The 21,223-nt window shown below is 33.2% G+C and overlaps 1 protein-coding gene across 2 annotated transcripts; it reads left to right on the top strand.

Annotated features, from left to right (window-relative positions):
- The first annotated feature begins 1,621 nt into the window (after positions 1–1,621).
- Positions 1,622–18,856, top strand: LOC123534825 (uncharacterized). 2 transcript variants are annotated; one of them, XM_053519955.1, is made up of 2 exons: positions 1,622–1,746; positions 16,512–18,856. In XM_053519955.1, exon 2 carries the CDS (start codon positions 16,787–16,789, stop codon positions 18,431–18,433), a length of 1,647 nt encoding a protein of 548 aa, XP_053375930.1. In that variant the 5' UTR covers positions 1,622–1,746; positions 16,512–16,786; the 3' UTR covers positions 18,434–18,856. The 2 variants fall into 2 exon arrangements, with proteins under 2 accessions (XP_053375930.1, XP_053375928.1); XM_053519953.1 differs by lacking the exon at positions 1,622–1,746 and adding an exon at positions 11,584–11,936.
- The last annotated feature ends 2,367 nt before the right edge of the window (positions 18,857–21,223 follow it).

Genomic DNA, 21,223 nt, shown 5'->3' with positions numbered 1-21,223 from the left:
TTATTAAGTGCACTTACAGAAGCCGCGTTTTCTGGTTTTACAAGAGTGATATAATTGCCATTTTTCTTAAACGTTTATGTAAGTGTTTTCAGTGCTTTTAACACGTAACTGGAAAAATGAATGAACACAATAACTCATAACTGTTAAGATTCTTTGCTATTTTATATCACCACGGATGCTTTTGTGCACTTACATGAGGTAAGACGTAAATGGTGCCTTTCGGTTGTTTAAGTTAGAAAATTGTGTTTATCAGATAAATTTGGCGCATTTTGTTGACAAATCATCACCCAAGGGTTGATATTTTGCCAAGTATATGATTTTTTATTTTACTTTGGAAACATTGACGATCTCAAGTTGGAAATTTCGTCTCTCTTTTTCGGCTCGTCCTTTTTAGTCTTACTTTTGTAAGAGATTCCTAGATAATGGTTATTATAATTATGTTATAAAATGTGTGTTCTGTAAAATATGTTGTACGTAAAAGGCATGAAAATTTTACTAAGAACTGCATTTTTTTATTATTATAAATATCTGATGTAAAAATGCAGTGTGCATGCACGTTTTATAGCTTAAAGTGTGCATTGTGCATTTACTAATGCGGTCGTGGATCCTTTTTAAAGATGAGTCTTGTTTTTCTACGTTTACGTTTAAGGTAAAGAAGGCATAATAAGCGGGAATTTCAAAAACAAGTTGCATCCTTGTTAACACAAAATAACAGCAAAAGCTGATCTTCCAACGTTGTATCATTATTGAAAAGGTCAAATGCATACTTTTTGCGGCAACTGCGTCGAAAAAGAATCATGTTCTACCTAGTCCTAAATCATAAAATTGTTGAATTAAAAAACATTTTCAAAATTTGTATTTCTTTAAGGGCCAAACTTTGCTTATTTGTTGCTTGTGATCACGATAGAGATCACACTGTTCAATTGATTTTGATAAAATTTGCACGCAACTTGTATTAGCATAATATCTCGAACCTTCTCAAAAAGTGGCTAGATTTCATCATGGGTGTCAGAGTTATGGTCCCTTAAGTAAAGGGTCAAAATTTGCTATTTACAAAAGGCTGCTTTATGTACTTGATGTTATTGCGTTTTTCCAGTACTACGTAATATATGATTACTACACAAGCACCTATATAAGAAATATCAAATCTTCTATAACTTGATGCATTATCACATTATCATAACTGGCCCCAGGTCTATTCATTTTCATTCTGCGTTTTGAAAAATTTCACAAAAATGCGATATGTTCTTAAAGGAAAAGCAATTTTCATGATTGATGAGTTTAATGTAATCTTGTTTAAATTTACAGATTAAAATCTTTTTAACGGCAAGATCATTAGCAAGAACATAATTCAATAACTATTGTTCGTGTCTATCATACCATACAATTCATAGATATTAGAGAACTTGGTCTTACAAACAAAACTCGATGTCAATGATTTCTGATAACCTTAGATAAAATCGCGAAAGATTGTAAACAGTATTGTACGAAGTAAATAACGTTACATTTTAAATTAACTAAAAGGCAATAAAAAATACCCAACATACAAAGGAACTGACGTATTTTAACACTGAAAAAAAAGCCCCCCCCCCCCCCCACCCCTTAGCGCATAGAAACACACAAAACTTTAAATGATCAAAAAGAAGTCAAATAATAAAATATCAGTTGAATGAACAATTTAACAACCAGATATTTTAGAGGCTTTGCAGGAATAAATATTATCTATTTGGAAGACATAAACGACCGGTATGTATATCCTTTATCAATTTAATTTATAATATCAACACCACCACCATCATCATTACCTTATTTCTATTGTTGTCATTATTATTATTATGTTATTATTATTATTAGTAGTAGTATCATTATTGTTATTATTATTATTTTCATTATAAACATAAGGTGTATACAGAAAAAAATGAAAAGGTTCCGTCAGTTTATTTAATAAGAGAAATAATAGATCTTTCTGAAATACGATAAATGCAGCCAAAAATATATAAAGCCACTTGCTGGAAAGATGCATTTTAATGTATCAACTTTACCACTGTGGACATTGTTTCTCAGTTTTATAGTCAGTTTGATTATTTTTTGGAACACAATTAACTCTAACAAACCGGGGCAGTTGAACGTCGAAATTCTTTTACTGTGCTGTATAGAAAATTGCATGTGTGTTACATTTACAATTGTCCCGTTACTATTCCATCGTAATCTGACTTTACTTCGTATACAATTTAGTACTAATTACCACTCGATATGTCGAAGTGCTTTGAAATTAAGAATACGGAATAATTCATCATGTTACAGATACAACTAAGTACATGTATCAATTAACATGTAAAGTACCTTTAGAGCTCACCAGAGCCAAAGGCTCAGGGAGAGCTATTCTGATCACATCGTCCGGCGTCCAGCGTCCGGTGTCCGTTGTAAGGCGTCCGTAAACTTACTTTAAATGACATCTTCTCATAAGCCTCTAGGCCAATTTCATCCAAACTTCACAGAAATGTTCGTTGTGTGAAGCTCTACAAAAATTATTCAAAAAATTGAATTCCATGCAGAACTATGGTTGCCATGGCAACCGAAAGGAAATATTTTAAAAATCATCTTCTCAAAAACCAGAAGCCCTAGAGCTTAGACATTTAATGTGAAGCATTGCCTAGTAGACGTCTACCAAGTTTGTTCAAATCATGACCCAGGGTCAAAACTGACCCCGTCCCAGGGGTCACTTGATTTTACAAAGGAAAATCTTCAAACATTTTCTCAAAATAAACCAGAAGGCCTAGAGCTTAGATGTTTCACATGTATTGCCTAGTAAACCTCTACAAAATTTGTTCAAATCATGACCTCCGGGGTCAAATTGACCCCGCCCAATGGGGTTACTTGATTGTACATAGAAAAATCTTCAAAATTTTCTAAAAATAAACCAGAGGGCCTAGAGCTTAGATATTTGACATGTAGCATTGTCTAGCACTGCGGAAAATGGTTCCGTATACGGGAGTGTACGCATTCCGTATACTCCTAATATACGGGCGTATACGGAAACATTTTTCCCGTATATGGAACATTCCATATACGGGAATCCCGTATTCTTTAATTGGACATTCATGTTTTTCTCACATGGATCCGTTCATTCATACTTAGCGTAAATACGTTTCAACAGTTTATGTCACTATTCAAAGTTAGGGATTGTCAAGGTCCAAAAGTATGTTTAAGGCGTAGGTTTTGATCATACTTTCAGGAAACATACCTTTTATATGATATTCGTATATTAGACAAATACGAGAACGTATACTCCGTATATGCACATATTTTTGGCAGTGTAGTGGACCTCTACAAATCTATTCAAATCATGACCCCTGGGATCAAAACTGACCCCGCCCCAAGGGTCACTTGATTATACATAGGAAAATCTTCATAAATTTGCTAAAATTAAACCAGAAAATCCAGATCTTAGATATTTGAAATGTAACATTGCGTAGTGGACTTCTACAAAGTTTGTTCAAATCATGACCCGGGGTAAAATTGGACCCGCCCTAGGGGTCACTTTATTTTAGAAAGGAAAATCTTCAAAAATTTTCTAAAAATAAACCAGAAGGCCTAGAGCTTAGATATTTCACATGTAGCATTGCCTAGTAGACCTCTACAAAATTTATTCAAATCATGACCCCCGGGGTCAAATAAACCAGAAGGCCTAGAGCTTGGATATTTGACATGTAGCATTGCCTAGTGGACTTCTACAAAATTTGTTCAAATCTTAACCCCAGGGTCAAATTGAGCCAGGCCCAGGGGTTACTTGATTGTACATAGGGAAATCTTCATAAATTTGCTAAAAACAAACCAGAAGGCCTAGATCTTAGATATTTGATATGTTACATTGCCTAGTAGACTTCTACAAACTTTGTTCAAATAATGACCCCGGGGTAACATTGGCCCCGCCCCAGGGGTTACTTGATTGTACATCGGAAAATCATCCAAAAAGCTCATATTACTCAGGTGAGCGATCCAGGGTCATCATGACCCTCTTATTTGTTATTAAAATCGAGTAATCTCAAACGAAGAAACATGCGGGGGTTGATCACGAACTTACGAATTATTATTTCGAAAATAAGTGACGCATCAAATAGATATTTTAACTGATGATATTTCAGTGCATATTCAGACAGAACAGGAGTTTAAAATTAAATAATCATCTTTTTTTGAGTATTTTTTAAATAACGGACGACAGTCAGTGCTAGTATTAATTTTTAACTCTATAGTCCTGTCAAGTATACATTGAAAAAACATCTGTTTAAATAATTATTTGTTAAGACGCTTTTGTTTTCGAAATAATAACGTAACATTAAAAAAGGATGTGTGTGCGTGCATGCATGCGTGTTGATCGTTGCATTCAGTTTTGGTAATAAATTATCAGATTTGTAGATATTTTACTTCTAACTTTGTCATTTTAGGGGCCATAACTCCATGACAAATAGTGGTATATAGCTGGTTTTCGCAAGGAATCGAGATGTTATAGATATATAACTTCCATACAAGTTTGGTCAAAATGAAATAATAAATATGGTCTCTATTGTGTTCACAAAACTAAGATAAGTAAATGTTGCCATTTCAGCCGTAACTCCGAGACATGACGCAATATGGCTGTTTTAAAAGGAAGTGAGACCCTATATAAGTTTTTTAAAATCAAATAATAAATGTAGTCTCCAAGGATAAAGTCAGCACTTTTTGTCAATTCTGGGGCCGTAACTGCAAGTCAAATGGTGCAGTACGGTTGTTTTTGAATTGAACCGCGTGTGCAAGTTTAGTCAAAATAAAATACAAAAGGTTCTTGTTTTAATGCTTTTATTTTGAATACATGTAATATTTACAAAACTGCAGTGGACAGAATCCTGTATCCGGAAGTAAGAACAGTTACCAGTTATGGACTGCAAGGAATTAGTGACGTCATTTTTTACGTGTTTCTTTACCCTGTGTCGTTACAATGAAATATTCGTCAGCGTCTATCTTTTATATAATTAACTTATTCAAATAACTGACTAATCGTCGTTGTGTTTACGTTTTTGATAAACGGAACGATGTTCCTTTTGCGGTTTTGAGCACTGCTTAACCTATTTCGACTTTATTTCCGCCATTGAAATTTGTTAAGTGTAATGTGTAGTGACTGTCATTGTATTATTTTGTTTGTTTCTTGATTATAGTTGTCAGGAATATAATATTTATGATGTCATGTTATCGCTAAAATTGTTTGCTTTCATTTTTTTTAAATGAACTGATAAATAAGAAAATACTTTTGGTTTTGTAGTGCTTGTGCATCATATGTAAAACTTGGTACAATCTTAGCAAAGGCTGCTTATGTACTTGGTGTCATTGAGTTTTTTCAGTACAACGTTATACATGATTACTACACAAGTACCTATAAGTAGTAACAAATTTATGCGGGAAAGTCTCCTACACCTTGATGCATTATCACATTATCATAACTGGTCCTAGGGCCATTATCGATGTTACGGCCTGAAATATTGGTTCGTAAGTACAAACGACGTTTTTCAGAGGCCAATGACTAAAACTTAAGTTTCAGTTGTATCATCGGAATAGTGATGTCATGCATTTTTGTGTGAAATAACATATTTCTAGTCAAAGACTATATAATGAGAAGCAAAGTACAACTGTAAATTTTGATTGCCATTTTTCATACAATAATACGTATTCATTTTCTTTTTACGTTGTGATACATTCACAAATAGAATGTTCGTTATATTCTTAAAAGAACTTAAAACACTATTAAATGATTGCTTATATTTAGGCAATTTGGCCCTATTTTAAAGTTTAAATCTTGTTTAACCTTAAGACCATTAGCAATAACATAGTACCATGATATTTATTGTTCATGTCTATCATATCATACAATTTATAGATACATGCATTAGAAAACTTGGTCTTATAAATAAAACTGGATATCGATGCTTTCTGATTACCTTTGATAATAAAGGAAGATCATATTACTAATCAGTATTGTACAAGGTTGATAACGTTTTATTTTAACTAAAATGTTAATTAAAACATTTTTAAGATACAAAAGAACTGACGTATTTAAACACCGAAAAATTCACCCGTAGCGCATAGAAACACGCAATCCTTTATACGACCAACTGGTCGAAACGATTTTAAATAATAAAATAGCAGCTTATTTGACTGTTCAAAAATAATTTGTTAACAATCAGGTATTTTATCATTACATTACTACTATTTTTCTTCTTCTTCTTCTCCATCATCATCTTATTATTATTATTATTATTATTATTATTATAATTATTATAATTATTTTTATTATTATTATTATCATTTTCATTATAAACAGAAGGTGTATACAGACAAGATGAAAAGGTTCCGTCAGCTTGTTAAATAAGAGACATAAAAGACCTTTTTGAGGTACAATAAAATGCGATCAAAATGTATAGTCACTTGCAGGAAAAGATACATTCCAATGTATCAGCTTTACCTTTGTGGACACTGTCCATCAGTTTTATAGTCAGTTTGGTTAATGTTTAGAACACAATTAATTCTAACATATCGGGAAAGTTGAAAGTCAAATTTCTTTTACTATACTGTATAAAAATAAAAGAATGCATGTGTTACTTTTACAAAAGTCCCGTTTCTATTCCATCGACATGTGACTCAGTGACGGAAAACTTCGTTTCCGAGACAGTCTGATTTTACTTCGAATACAATTTAGTACTTACTACCATTCGATATGTCAAAGTGCTTTGAAATTAAGAATACGAAAGAATTTATCATGTTTCAGATACAACTAACTGTCTATCAATAAGTTAAGTGCCTTTTTTTGCCATCGAAATCGGATAATCTCAAATGAAGAAACATATTTACCCTTCAATTCAGGTATCAGTGTTCAACACTACTTATATATTTCTGTGTTAAGCAATCATTATTTTGAAAACGTAACATTTAAAAACATGATGTGCGTGCATGCATGTTCATGGTTAAGTTCCGTTATGGTACTTAAATATCAGATTTGTAGATATTATAAAAGATAATAGGTAAGGGTAGAAACATTCTTATGAAACAAAATATCTTATTTATCTATAGAACACGTTAAACATTAAATGTCGTTTTTCCACTACATTTAATTATTTCTTGAATGTTGCATGTTATGTTTTGTATGTTGAACGACATTCAATAATTTCTGTAGTATGTTCGAATGTTGTGCCAAATGTCTTTTGCTTCTTCACTGCATAAAGTTCATTTGTTTTCGAAGTCGAAGCTCGAATGTCGTTCTTTGCCGTATATTCTGTGTTGACCGACATTCGAATTATGCTGTAAAAATGTTCGAATATTTTTGTTGTACGCACACATTTAGTTTATTCTAATATTAGTCAAAGCTCGAACGTCATTTATAAAATGTTTATTAAATGTTTATTTTTTCTGCCCAACAGTGAAAACTGTTTTCGACTTTTGCATTTTATACGCTGCACAACATTCAAACTATTTTCTGGTCCTTTGAGATCATGGGGTCAATTCAACATATGTGTAATAGAGTTCCGCTTGTGCTACGGGCGTGAGAGATTTTGCACATTTCAATACTTCTCATGAACAGACTCAGTCAAACCGAGTCTGCTATTATTCTTCTTGGTTGCATTCTTTGCTTCCAAAGGATCTTTTTACAGATTTTATTAACTATCATAACTGTTACAGCAATCTTAAGTGCCGTGTGGCGGCTGTAAAAAGTCTCTCCGTACTTGGATTCAGTGTTGTTATATTTTCTGGTCCTTTGGAATCATGGAGTTCATTCAACATATGTGTAATAGAGTTCCGCTTGTTCCGCTTAAGCCGGTGCTAGGGGACGTGAGAGATGTTGCACATTTCATTACCTCTCATGAACAGACTCAATCAAACCGAGTCTGCTATTCTTTGCTTCCAAAGGATCTTTTTACAGATTTTATTATCTGCAAAAAGGCAAAGTTCTGCCATTTCGTGTTGTCGTGTCGAAAACAAGATAACACAAAAAAATCGAAAACACGGAATAAAAATTCAGAAAAACACAACGTCTAGAGGACGCAAACAAGATATATTTATTTGTCGACTTCTCGTGTTAGTGGATATGAATATGTCTTGCATGCTCCTTTTTTGTCGTGTTTTCGTGCTTTCGCCCCGATGACACGAAACACGACAAATACCTTATTTGTCGGGATTTCGTGTTTTTGCCCCGCCAACACGAAAACACGACAAATAAGTTATTTGTCGAGATTTCGTGTTTTTGCCTTGCCAACACGAAAACACGACTAATACATTATTTATCGTGTATTTTTGCCGCGCCGCCGCGCCAAAGCGAAACACACGTAAGCATGACAAATATCTTTAAAGTCATACGTTTCTATGTCGTGTACTGAACGACATTCAATTTGGTAAAATGACAAGGTTCGGATGGCATATTTCGAATGCCCTTTCTGCACAACATTCAAATAATTTTCGATGTTGTTTATCGCATGGTGTGAACTGCACGACCTTTTCTTTCTGTAAAAAGTTCAAATGTCATATGTTGCATATAGGTTTATGCACGATATTCACATTATATTTCGTATGTCTTATGTCATATGCTTTGTACTGAACCACATTCTAAATTGTCTGAAGAAACCGATACTGTATATGGAGTGAATTTTGCATGACGATTCATTTTTTTTTTAATGTCTTTTGTCCTTGATTTATAAGATTTACGAAGTTATTTGAATGAGCAATGTCAATATCCGTTTTTTGACACTTATGTAATGCCCTCGGTGCATTTGTATCCCTCTCCACCATTAAATATGGAATCTTGCCATATATCCTAAAATTTTGTCAAAATGATTAAATAAAAAAACATGAAACTAAACAAATAAAAATTTAATTGTATGTGCTGTACGTATTACACAAAATGTATTATCTTAGATATATATATTTATGTTTTATACCTTGCGAAACTTTCCGAAAATATTTCAATCCAATATATATATATTTCTTTCTTGCTGCGATTACCGCTACATATCCATCGAAGACTTGTCTCCTTTATTGATATATTCCACCAGCACAACTGGGCTATTCTTTCATATGCACGTATTCTTCTGATGTGTTTTATATTTAGTAAATAGTATCCCTTTAAACGATCCAGGGTGTCTTCGAATATTAGGTGACATGTTTTTTTTTTTCATTCCATAACGAATTATGATATAAAACAACAGGCTAACGAAAGTACGTCCAAACTGAATGAGTACATACTCACAAAATGAAATATTTACATTCACTCTATTCTTCTCAATTGCTTAGTGATAAAAGGCTTTTGTTTTGACGACGTCCGCGAATGATCATGGAGAACGTCAGATGACGTCGCAGTTGTTCCGATTGGTGAAAAGAATGGTTTAGAATATTCTAGTGTGCAATGCAAATATGTTTAATTTATAATTGAATCTTGATTACAAATAAAAAGGGAAATTTAATGTAAATAATAAGAAATGAAACTTTTTTCGGTGTTCATGCAAAATGAACGACAGAATAGGATCGGCAAATTAAACATGAATAGCGCGATTCATTGATTAACAGATCCTATTCTTTCGTTTATTTCGCATGAAACACTGAAGAAAACATTTCTCAATAAGATAAGTGTCATGATAAGTTTATAATGCATTCATTTTTGTCAGGATATTCAATTTGAAAATAAACGCAAAATTAAAGAAATTGACGAAAACGGATATGCTTAGAATGTTTCTGTGTTAAATGAAATATTGAAATATAATAAATATTTATAGGTTATTAGCTTTGTATCAGGAAATATGCACGAGTTCTTCAGCGGAAATATTGCCCGATTTAAGGAGCCTAAATATCATAAATTTGTTCAATAGCCTAAATAGGACTAACAATACTGAACTAAATAGAAAAAAATAGTGCAACAACACACACTGAATTACGTCATATTCTACGATAAACCACGTTTGGGAACTTATTATTTCTTAAATAATACCTTAGTCAAAAGACAGATGGAAAGTAGAATCTACTAGGCTACCTATTTTAAACACTATATAAATCTGGTATAATAATAATAATAATTATCCCACTTTCGTAAAATCTCTAAAAAATACGTTTTTTCTGCTAATTCCTTGCGTTTATGTGCGTTTGGCGTCATCACGACGTCAGCTTGACGTCGTCGAGTAAATTTGAATATCAATGACATTTAATTTACCAGTTTGTAACTAAACGTATATACAGATCCTGGGTATCGGTGACTAGGCCATACAATTAATGACAAGATATGAATTTAAACACGAATTTCAAAATAAAATAGTTGCACAGATGTAGCTGAAAACGTTATTCAAAACTAAATTTCTTTAAGCTTTTCCAATTAGAACTTTCGAAATAAACTGTCTGACTGCTGTTTTAAATATTTGGCGGTATAGTCTTATTTACTAATGTTATATTATATTAATGTAAATGCGTATTAATTGGTCTTATCTTTTGACTTATTGACATTGTGTAATTAATTATATTAATTGTCTTTAATTTGCGATCGCATCAATGTAATAACAGATCGTTAAAACTATACAATATTTACATATAACTTAAAATACAATGATATGAAAGAGCTTCATTCAAAATCAAGATAGGGGATAAACTTAATAATTTTACAGATCTTGGGGTGTTTTGAAAATTTTGAAACAATTAAGTCACGTAATTTAAGGTTAAATCAATCAACCTACATACCAAACAATACTATATTTACCGATACTGTTATTGATATTTTACTGATAACGTTTATGACCAACTGGTCGTATCGATTTACTGATGAATGTTATAGATGGTTTGGTAACAAAAAATAATCTACTATGCAATGCACAAAATAAATGTTAAACTGTCATTTTTCACTGTTTTTCGCTAGTCCTATTAATCCGCCGGAAGAATATTTTATATTCTTGTCCTCGACAAAGAAATGCTTCACGCGCAATAGGGTAGTGCAAAAAATCAACTTTCCGATCCAACATATTTGGCTAATTTTTATTGTATTGGTCACGTTATTGCGCTCGGCAATTTTCGTACTCTTTGTATTCTTCGGTTGTTAATGTAACTCAAATAAACCAGTCGCGAGATTCCATAATTGGATATTGAAATAACGTAATCAAATCGAAATTACCGATAGTTGTTAAGGGACCACTACCATTAGTGACCGCAATCGCGTAAGTTTTCCGAAGCTCTGTTTGGTTTACTAATGTCTACTGAAGTTTCTTTTAGAAAACAATTCAGTAATTATATCGTTGTTAAAATCAGTATATAGTTTCGCGATATCGCGGCCTACTAACTTGATGCCGCGCCGGTACCCCGGTAGACGTTTTAATGTTACCAAATCACTGGAACCAGAGTAATGAACTACCCTGTAAATATAACATATGGTAATATTAAGCAGAATAAAGGTTTTGTGTATATTTCGTAATTGTTGATACGTTTTGGTGAAATTTAGACCATATTTGATATTAACAAAGCAGGATACCAACGAAATAACCTTGTGAATGACACGAAGCATTTACTGTTGATGATTGTTTAAGATACAATGTAGTAATAATTACAATAGCAATATTGTTGAAACTCTATAAGAAAATTCTTTGGCCATGCTTCATTATAACACTAGACAATTAAAACAATTAAATACTTTGGCGTAGATTTAAAATGTAGATCAAAGTTTGATATTCAATAATACATTATTTTAACTGCCGTCATTAAAGGTCTACATGTTACAAAATATAGCTACAAGCTGAGTGTGTACAGCTCGTTTCGGGCCAGATACTTTTAAGCATTCGGAGATATTAAGCTGGTTCTGTTAATTTAAAATATACGTAGTATTTGCATTGTGATATTATTTTTATGTCTAAACATTGTACAGGAAATATATTTTGGAAAACTGAAAAATGGTATGTTGGTATAGCCTTTTGATCGTGTTACATTTATATTTCTTATTACTTTTAATTGAAATATGTTTCTTTAAAAATATGTTTTGAACATTTTGTAATAAAACTGTTATAAGTTCTAAGATAAGATTTAGATAAGATATTTACTTAAATCTACTTTGCTTTGAGGGTAGTTGCTTTTCGCGACATTACTAGAATCTTTCCATTGTTTCAAAAATTTAAAAAAGGACAACTTCTTCGATTGCAGAGTCTTAACCATTTTATCCAAACAATGTGGCTAGAGATACATTGCTGCGTTTAAGATTTTACGTATAGAGAATGTAAAGAAATGTTCTTGTCAAGTGTTTTCTGTCTGCTTACTTGAACTTTGACATTTAAAGACATACTCTTCAAAGGTTTCTTAAGTGCTGTATTTGTCACAAGTTTTAAATGAGTTTTTATCATTCTTTGACCAGTAATTTTTCGGCCTGTACTGACCACAGAGTTGATATATATTATGGAGAATTTTCGTTTGTTTTCTTCATTTTTACACATTCTGTATCTTACGTTGCTAAAATGTTTTCAATTTTGTTTGTTATTTGTTTTCTGATAACGTGTTATTGCAGTTCTATAGGTATCGCATAGTAATAAGGGGCTAGGAAATGTAAACAAAGAAAACAATAGCATAAATTTAAGTCAGTATACAACGTTTACGCTGCAGATAGTAATCCCTCGTTGGCCTAGCTGTAACTTTATCCGTCTTACACTTTTTCGTCGGGAGTTCTATTCCAGGACCCGTAAAAAAGTATTTTGAAAAGTGTATTTAATTTCTTTTTTTCAATACCATTCAACGAAAACAACACAAGTTTGTTAATCTAGTACTAACTTGTTCACTAACTTATTTATGTCACTGTTAACATGTAATGTTGTTTAGATACGCTTCATCTTTAATATGACCAAATGTTTATGAGGCTTTCGTAAATAAATTAGAAACCAGAGAGAAAAAAACTTACACAAAATATATAAATTAAATGCAAAATAAAAAAGTGACGGATGCAAGGTTCGAACCATCAAAACTATCAGTACCAAATGATTACATGTCAGGTTATGTTTGAAGATGAGGAATGGTCACAGGTTACATCTGTATTAGTATCAATTCATTCTTGTAAGCGGTATTGATGCTAGACGAAACGGTCCCATTTGGTTAACCAAGAGATGGCTTATATAAAGCAACTTAAGTCCAAAATGAGGTCAAGGCCAAGGTCAAACTGAGGTCAGGTGATGTCTGAAGATGAGGAATGTTCACAGGTTACATCTGCATTAGTATCAAGTCATTCTAGTAAGGGGTATTGACACTAAACGAAACGGTCCCATTTGGTTAACCTCGTACGGACGGACGAACGGACGGACGGACAGGACGATCACTATATGTCTACCGCATCAGTAGATGCCGGGGGCATAAAAACTACATAAATCGTCACATATATGTAGTTTGTAATACGCAATTTAAAGCAGAAGAGTCATCTAACACCCCAAGTTGTAAGATGGATTTTCCCAGCACCCGTAAAAATACCGGAAATCCCTATCTGGTATCCAAGAATATCCCCATATTGTGTTTCCATACTGTGTTGTTTTAGTTACTGACTTCAAACTACTTGCCCACAACCGATGTAGGTTCTTGGCATTACTTGCGATGTAGAATACTTCGTAATGAAGCAATCCTCGGCTAGTTGTTTTATCCAGTTACTTATTATATATTTTCTAGGTATTTATAATTTTGAAAATGTTTTAAGTTAGAATATCGTTTTTGCATGGCATTCAATTGTTTCTTGAGTATCGTGTTTTCCATGTCATATGTTGGAACATTGAATTTCATGTTTTAAGTACTAAATTGTTACAATTTGAATACTATATGTCAAAAATCGGATTTACAAAACATCCAAAGTTGTTTTCGAATGGAGTTCCTTTTATTTTATATCCATACTCTGCATGACATTCAGATTCGTCCGTTTATTGTTAAAGCTCGAACGTCAATTGTCAAATGTTGCTTTACAGGATATTCAACCTTCATTTGTTTTTGTTTATCGTGTACTGAGCAACATTAAGTTTTTCCATGTCGGATGTCCTCACTTTTATTCCGCAGCTACTAAAATGAACACACATTTTGCAATTTCATTAAAAGCAGAATTGAAGTACATCATTTCTGGACGGATAATCAAAAAAGATAGTAGGTAAGGGTAGACTTCTTGGAAGCATAGAGCACTAAAAACAAAGCCCCATAGCAGTGCATTTGCAACGTAGACCAACAACAAAAAGAAAATGTAATGGAAAAGTATTTCAGATGGGGTTGCTTCAAACATCCAACAAGTACATATTAATTTATGCTAAATATAGAAGGAGAGGAAGGAAATGGTAGGGGCAAATGGGGACGGGGGAAGTAAACCTGAAGGTAAAAGCTGAACAGGGACGAATAAGCAAAAGGAAAAGCCACGTTTCTTAATAACAATCATACTACACGTAAACCACAATATCGCAAACAGGACAATTCTGTCCAGAATACATGTACCAATTTTGGCTTAATCGATTTTTTCGATTTTATTTCCTAATATACACCTTATATTTCACACTCCGCTGAAAGAAAATAGTTCTCAAATAGCAGCACATAGAGAAACTGAAATTACCACCCTTCACGCCGCACTTTAATTGAATGCAGACGGTTAGTGTATTATAAACGCGAACAGATATGCCTGTTGACCAATAAACTAAGCACGCTTTTAAACGTTGTTCCTATCGCTGTATGACGGATTTTTCATTAAAGATATTACATCAATGGAACTCGCAAATAAGTTAGCTGTACGAAAAATTCAGAATTTAGGGGGAGTAAAGGCTTGGCTGTCAATTTGTTATTTTTTAATCACAAAGAAGTGAAATAGAATTACAGAATTTTGATAGAAGCTTTTGATAACATTCGAAGTAAAATGCTTTTCCAATGATTTATGATACTTAGAAATTTACTGAGAAAGGAAATTATTATATTGCCAAATAGAATATTACTTAGCTCTCGGTAAATCTGTAAAAGTTATTACTATTTTTAGAGCAAAAACAAAATATTTCTGGCTCAAATGATTCGGTTTACAGTCTGCTTTAATTTGTAACACAGTAACCAGATATAATTGTGTATTCCTTAAAAGTCTGATCGTTTCTGCTATAATTAGAGACCTTAAAAATGTGTCAGTTCTGTTCCCTATGAAATTATAGTTTGATGTATATTGTCCGAATAGTTATTACGAAATGTATGATTGTTTTATAATTGTGTATGTATCTAAGTTTGACCATGATAGTCTGCATTGTTCATATTTAGTCATTAAATTCATAATGAACATAGAAATTTGACGAGGAAATGGTTACACTGTTGTAAAAGTCTTCAACCGAAAATGACATTTACTAGTTTAACAGTCCCATCAGAAAACAGACATTGCTGATCTAATATATACCTAAATATCGTACAAATTATGACTAAAAACCTTTGTTACAAACACCTTTTAAAACAAATAGAAAAATTGTATGACTGCCAAATGAATCTCTTTGTTTATATCAGCTAAATTATAACTATGCACTTATAATTTAACCGATTATTTAAACTAATTGATTGCCTAAATGAGAATTGTATAGATGGATACATAAAGGCATCATCTATTTTAGGTGTATTTGTCTAAGCATAAATGTGACTTTTATAAGGATGAATGTGATATCAATTATGTGATAGTGTAAATTGTACAATGTATTTGAATGTTATTGTTTTACAGAAGGGCACATTTGAAATTAAGATGTATCATTTGTACTTTGTACTGATCTATATCTTTATTATCTCGGACCTGACGGAGTTAATACATTTCAAGACGATCCGCCCTTCAGTATTTACAATGCTTTGCTTTTGTATTTGATGGGTTTAACTATAAATCGTATATGACTTACAAGCTCTTCATAGCGGAATGAGAGCAAAGCTTTCGCTCCGGTAATCATTTCATTACTGGTTGGTTGCTGGATTAAAAAAAAAACACATACCTTCAGTAAGCTAAATGAACAGTTTCCTCGCAAGAAGAATTTTACAACCCGAGCAATGTTCCAAACCCACATCGGTGGTGGACAAAGGATTCAGAGAAAGTGACCATAACTTCTTAACCTCGGGTGTCTCTTCAACATTTGTATCGGCGGAAAATTGTTTTGTTCAGTCATTCTGTCACATACTGTTATCTTAGTAGTAGTAGTACTTAACGTTGCTGTTGTTGTTTTAATTAGAGACACTTAGATACATCGTCTGATGTTTTGATTAATCTGCACTACATATATCATCTTCGTATATTATATGACACTTATATTAAAAATAACTAATATGGTTCAAATGTCTTGCGGTCGAATTAACAAATGGGTGCCATATCTATGTAACAAAGTGAGAACATTGAAAACGAAAATAGTTGAAATGTGCCACTTTCAAATACTTTGTGTTTTCATTTGTTTCAATTTGTTTGTAAAAGAGATGAGAATATAACGTTTATCGACACTGCAACAGATTTGCTTATTTTTTTTTCCATTTTTCAGCGGACCTACGAAGCTATTGCTTAAGGTACAGAACATTTGCAATACAGCGGCACCAAGTGAAGCGATATCAACGAAACGATAGCCGACTACAGACTATCTGCAGTTTTAGAAAGACTATCGACTAAAATGAAGTGTCGAGGGTTTGGCAGTCCGACAATTTAGATGAAATCGATATTCATTCCAGACAGCCCGAAAATTTAGATGAAATCGATATTCATTCAGGGCAGTCCGAAAAATTAGATGAAATCGAGGGTCTGGGTGGTTTTCAAGTGCAAATGGCGGGAAATGAGAAAACAGATTTAGAGGAAATCGTTATCTATTCCAGACAGTCCGAAAATTTAGATGAAATCGATATTCATTCCAGACAGTCTGAAAATTTAGATGCAGTCGATATTCATTCCAAGCAGTCCAAAAACACTGAAGAAGATGAACAATATTCAGCTAGAGAATGTATGTCTTTACTTCTAAGCTTCTGTTCTCAATGTCACCCTTTTGTTAATACATGTTTTATAAGAGAAATTCAAAAGCTAGCTCCGTCATTCCAGAAGCTTTTAAATAGTTTTATTTGGCAGGACGACAAGAAATGTCTGGCTATAGTAGGAAGTTTTAGCGAAGGGAGTTTTTTACCTAGATACAGTGACGTGGATTTAATGGTTACTGATTACTCACTTATTTGCTGTGACATGAATTGCTTAGGGGTTTTAAAACATAGTAGCAATAGAAAGGTACTTATTGCTGATAAACGACATTCTTCTCCAGGTTATACTTTATTATTAGACTTAGACGATCCGTTTTTAACGCCGGCTAGACGAGATGCCTATTCAAAGTTTATGTCCGAAGCAGAAAAGGTTTTTGGAATACCTAGCATTCTAAATATTGCATTAAAACACAAAGACTATCACGATACATGTGGTATTTGGGGTACTAGGCAAGGCCCAGCGCTTCAAGTAGGAAACATTTTCGGAAATTTTTTTCCAAAAAAGCTAAGAACAGCGGGCATGTTAAACTCATTAGACAATGTGATTGCAATTCCATATACTGGCAATGACATTAAAGCTTGGTTAAATCGGAAGAGAAAGCATGGTTGGCCCCCAGAAGAAGTAAAAAGACAAATAAGTGAAATGCAAGGTTATGTTGTTGGAGTAGGGCAAAAAGGCAGTCCGCTTGAGGAATATGAATGGAGGATTTGTTATACACAGGTTGAAATCAAGCTAGTGCATTCTTTAAATGAAGTACAGATGATGTTGTATATGAAACTGAAACTATTTTCAAACAATTATTTTAAAGATACGTGTTCCGATATTACATCATACATTATCAAAAATATCATGTTTTGGTTAGCAGAGTCAGTTCCAAATAAGTTTTTTCAGTGGAAATATTTCATTCAGCTTACTCGTGTCACACTTAATTGTTTAATGACATGTGTTCGCAAAAAGTATTTACCGAACTACATGATTCCAAGAAGAAATTTATTCGCTGGGAAACTCGTAGAACATGAACAAGAAGTATTACTTGAATTATTGTCCTCATTTAGGTACTCTATGAGCTTAGATGTTTTTAAAGATCTTGAAGGTCACTTAAAAAGGCGATCTGTGTTAGTAAATATTTTGAGATTGGGAACACAATTTATTGATTATTTAGCACAACACATTAGCAGAAGAAAATTTGAAATCGAAGATATAAATGATTTTATACATGATTGTACCACAGTCATGTGCTTAAATGGCACCGAAAAAGTTGAATTCTCCAAATGTGCCAAAGCTGGCGATATCCAGAAATTATTTTCTGTGATGTTTAATTCAAAATATTGTAATTGTTTAGCGTACACGTTCGTTTTGTTAGATGTATACGGAAAGAAAGGAAAAGAAATGATAGCATCTGACTCAAAATTTGCCAAAGAACTGTATGTTAGAGAAAAGTAAGTTAATCACAAAGAGTTTTCAACAAAATAGATTTCACTTTAAGCTTATTCTAGTTTTGTAAATAGAAAACATGGAAACTTCACAGGTCGCTCAACACGACAAAAGTTGCAGGCTCGGTTTGGTTGAGCCTCTTCATGGACAGTAGTGGAAATGCATGCTACCGTCCACGCCCTCTAGCCCCTGGTTGAGCAGAATTCAACATTTACACATGCTTAAAAGTAGAAAAAGCCATTTTCCGATTTCTGTCTAATTTTCATTGTCACACTTGTGTACATGAATGCATGTATCACAAAAAAAAGCGAAATGAAAAAATATACTTCTTATTAAACATTTTACTGCTTGTTCTTTCCTCAATAAATTTTTTTTTTAAATTTCTGAAAATGTTCCTGAAATGTTTTTGAATAAAATAAGGTTTCGAAAGTCCTTGACTTCAGAGTTCATTTATGATGCCATGAAAATTTGGAAATTAAAGCACAGTTAAAACGTTTCGGCGTGTTGAATTATCGATTGTTTCAATCCGTTTTAACTGTTTCATAAATAGTTTTAAATACAAATTTCCCGCAAATCCGGAGACGTTAGTTCGAGCCCGACTAGATATGGCGAATTAGAAGAATTAAGATGGAAAGTTTTCAATTTCTTACGGGGAATTCATACTGTAAAGACAAGTTGTGTTAGCAGACCGCTGTGACATAATCAAAGGATGTTGAGAAACGGTGTAAACCCAATTCTAATGGTTATTAAACAGCAATAACTTACTAATTTCTATGGAATTCCTTGACCGCCATGCAATTTGCCATTTGCCACTTCCCAATTGCCACATGACAAATGCCAGTTGCCAATACAAGTAGTAATTTTCACATGCCACAGGCTATTTCCTTATTGCCATATGTCAATTGCCAATTGCCATATGCCGTTTGCTAACAGCCATTTGCCGAATTTAAAAAGATCCTTTGGAAACAAAGAATGCAATAAAGTATAATAACAACAGACTCGGTTGGATTGAGACTGTTCATGAGAAGTAATGAAATAGGCAACAAAAAATGAATCCAAGAGCATGTTTTACCAAAAATAACGCTGCAGTAACCGGCCCGGTTAGCTCTGTGATAAAGCGCTGGTCACTCATGCGGGGGTCCCGGGTTCGATCCAAGTTCCGGGTCGGAACATTTCCCATTGTGTGTCAGGATGTTTCTTCTTTGGCTATCACCCCTTACCTATGTTCGAAGTAAGGAAATTGATAGTTCGTTTGGGAATTATGTACCAAGTACTGTTAAACTTCGGTAGCTTGCCCAGTAATGGTATGCCACTGAATTTATCGCCTTGGTATGACTGACAAATTGTTGAAGCAAGGTGTTAAACTCCAAAACATACACTTACACCCACACTTGTTGAATACATTTACAACTCTGTATTAACAGCTATTCCTCAAAAGAAAACAAGAAAATAAACGGCAAAGAATTGACATTCCTAACAGAGTCATTATTAAGTTATAAGGATACGCTTGTCCGATGCAATATAATGGCGGAATAGCAAATAGTCCTGAACCCAATTGCCCAAAAGCTTAACCAATGGATAAATTTTGATACTCAAAAGAAATTTGTGTTATATTTTGATATGAATAGATACAGAAATACTCTTTGATAACACACAAATACTGATCAAACGTGATCCTTAAGGATGCAGAAACATAACCTTGAAATTTAACTACTGGTTACTAGTATTTTATGCACCGATAAACGTTTTGTTGAGCAACTGAGTACTGATGTTGTAAGGTAACATAAGATTGACTTAAGGTCGGCGAGACATAACCAATACAATAACTGGTAGGTATATGATTGTCGTAAATCGAAAGGTGTCAGTCTAGAAATGAAGTAAAAGTGTCCGATTTGTTACTTTATTGCAGCTCCCTAGGATAAATAGTACCCATCAATTGAGCAAAAAACGGAGTATCCATATTAAGAATATTGTCTAAATAGTTTAATGTTTTATTAAATGCACATATAATATATGTCTGTGCATCCTGAGAAAGGCCAAGCATAAAATCATTTTTATAAAAAAAAAAAAAAAACAATCTGCGTCAACGGGTGCAGAATTTGTTCCCATGGGAATAACAATTACTTGTCTGAGAACTGCATTATCAAACCAGACAAAGATAGTGTTTAATAAAAAGGAGGGGCTTTACAAACTTCGTCGCATGTAATATCGTATTCTACAATGCAACTGGTATAAATGCTGTATCGATAATGCAAGCGAGAAAAATTAAATTGCATTTTCCCGTGCAAAAGCTTTTTTGAATAATGGCAGTAAATTCGGTCTTCATTTATCAAGTCATGGGAAAGTGGTATACAAAGTAGAAAACCGTATGTACTGACTGAAGACACCTTGTGATTAATGATTCTAAATTTAACCAGGATTTCACCAGATTTTTATAGGCCAAAATTGGTTTTGTATCATTCCGTCACGGCTCAAAACATGCAGTCGGACTATATAACTGAAGAAGCTTTCGTGTGTACGGGACCTCCGTAAGGATTTTAATTTACACAACATACAAAACTTTTTCATCTAGTATATAGAAATACAGTAAAGCAACAAACGGGTTCTTAATGGGGTCGTAGAAATTTAGCGATGTACCGTAACCATGGAAACGGCTGCTGAAGCTGGTAAACTCAAAAACTTCCTTTTGTCATATTTCAAAATGTAGAAGTATTAGAAACTTGACTCTTTCAAATTTTCATTAAGTTATAAATATGTATTGCTTGCAGTGATTATATTCTAAATATCTTATTAAATTTC

The sequence above is a fragment of the Mercenaria mercenaria genome, chromosome 12 (genome assembly GCF_021730395.1).
Source record: "Mercenaria mercenaria strain notata chromosome 12, MADL_Memer_1, whole genome shotgun sequence".
Lineage (NCBI taxonomy): Eukaryota > Metazoa > Mollusca > Bivalvia > Venerida > Veneridae > Mercenaria > Mercenaria mercenaria.
This window is presented reverse-complemented; position numbering and strand designations above follow the sequence as displayed.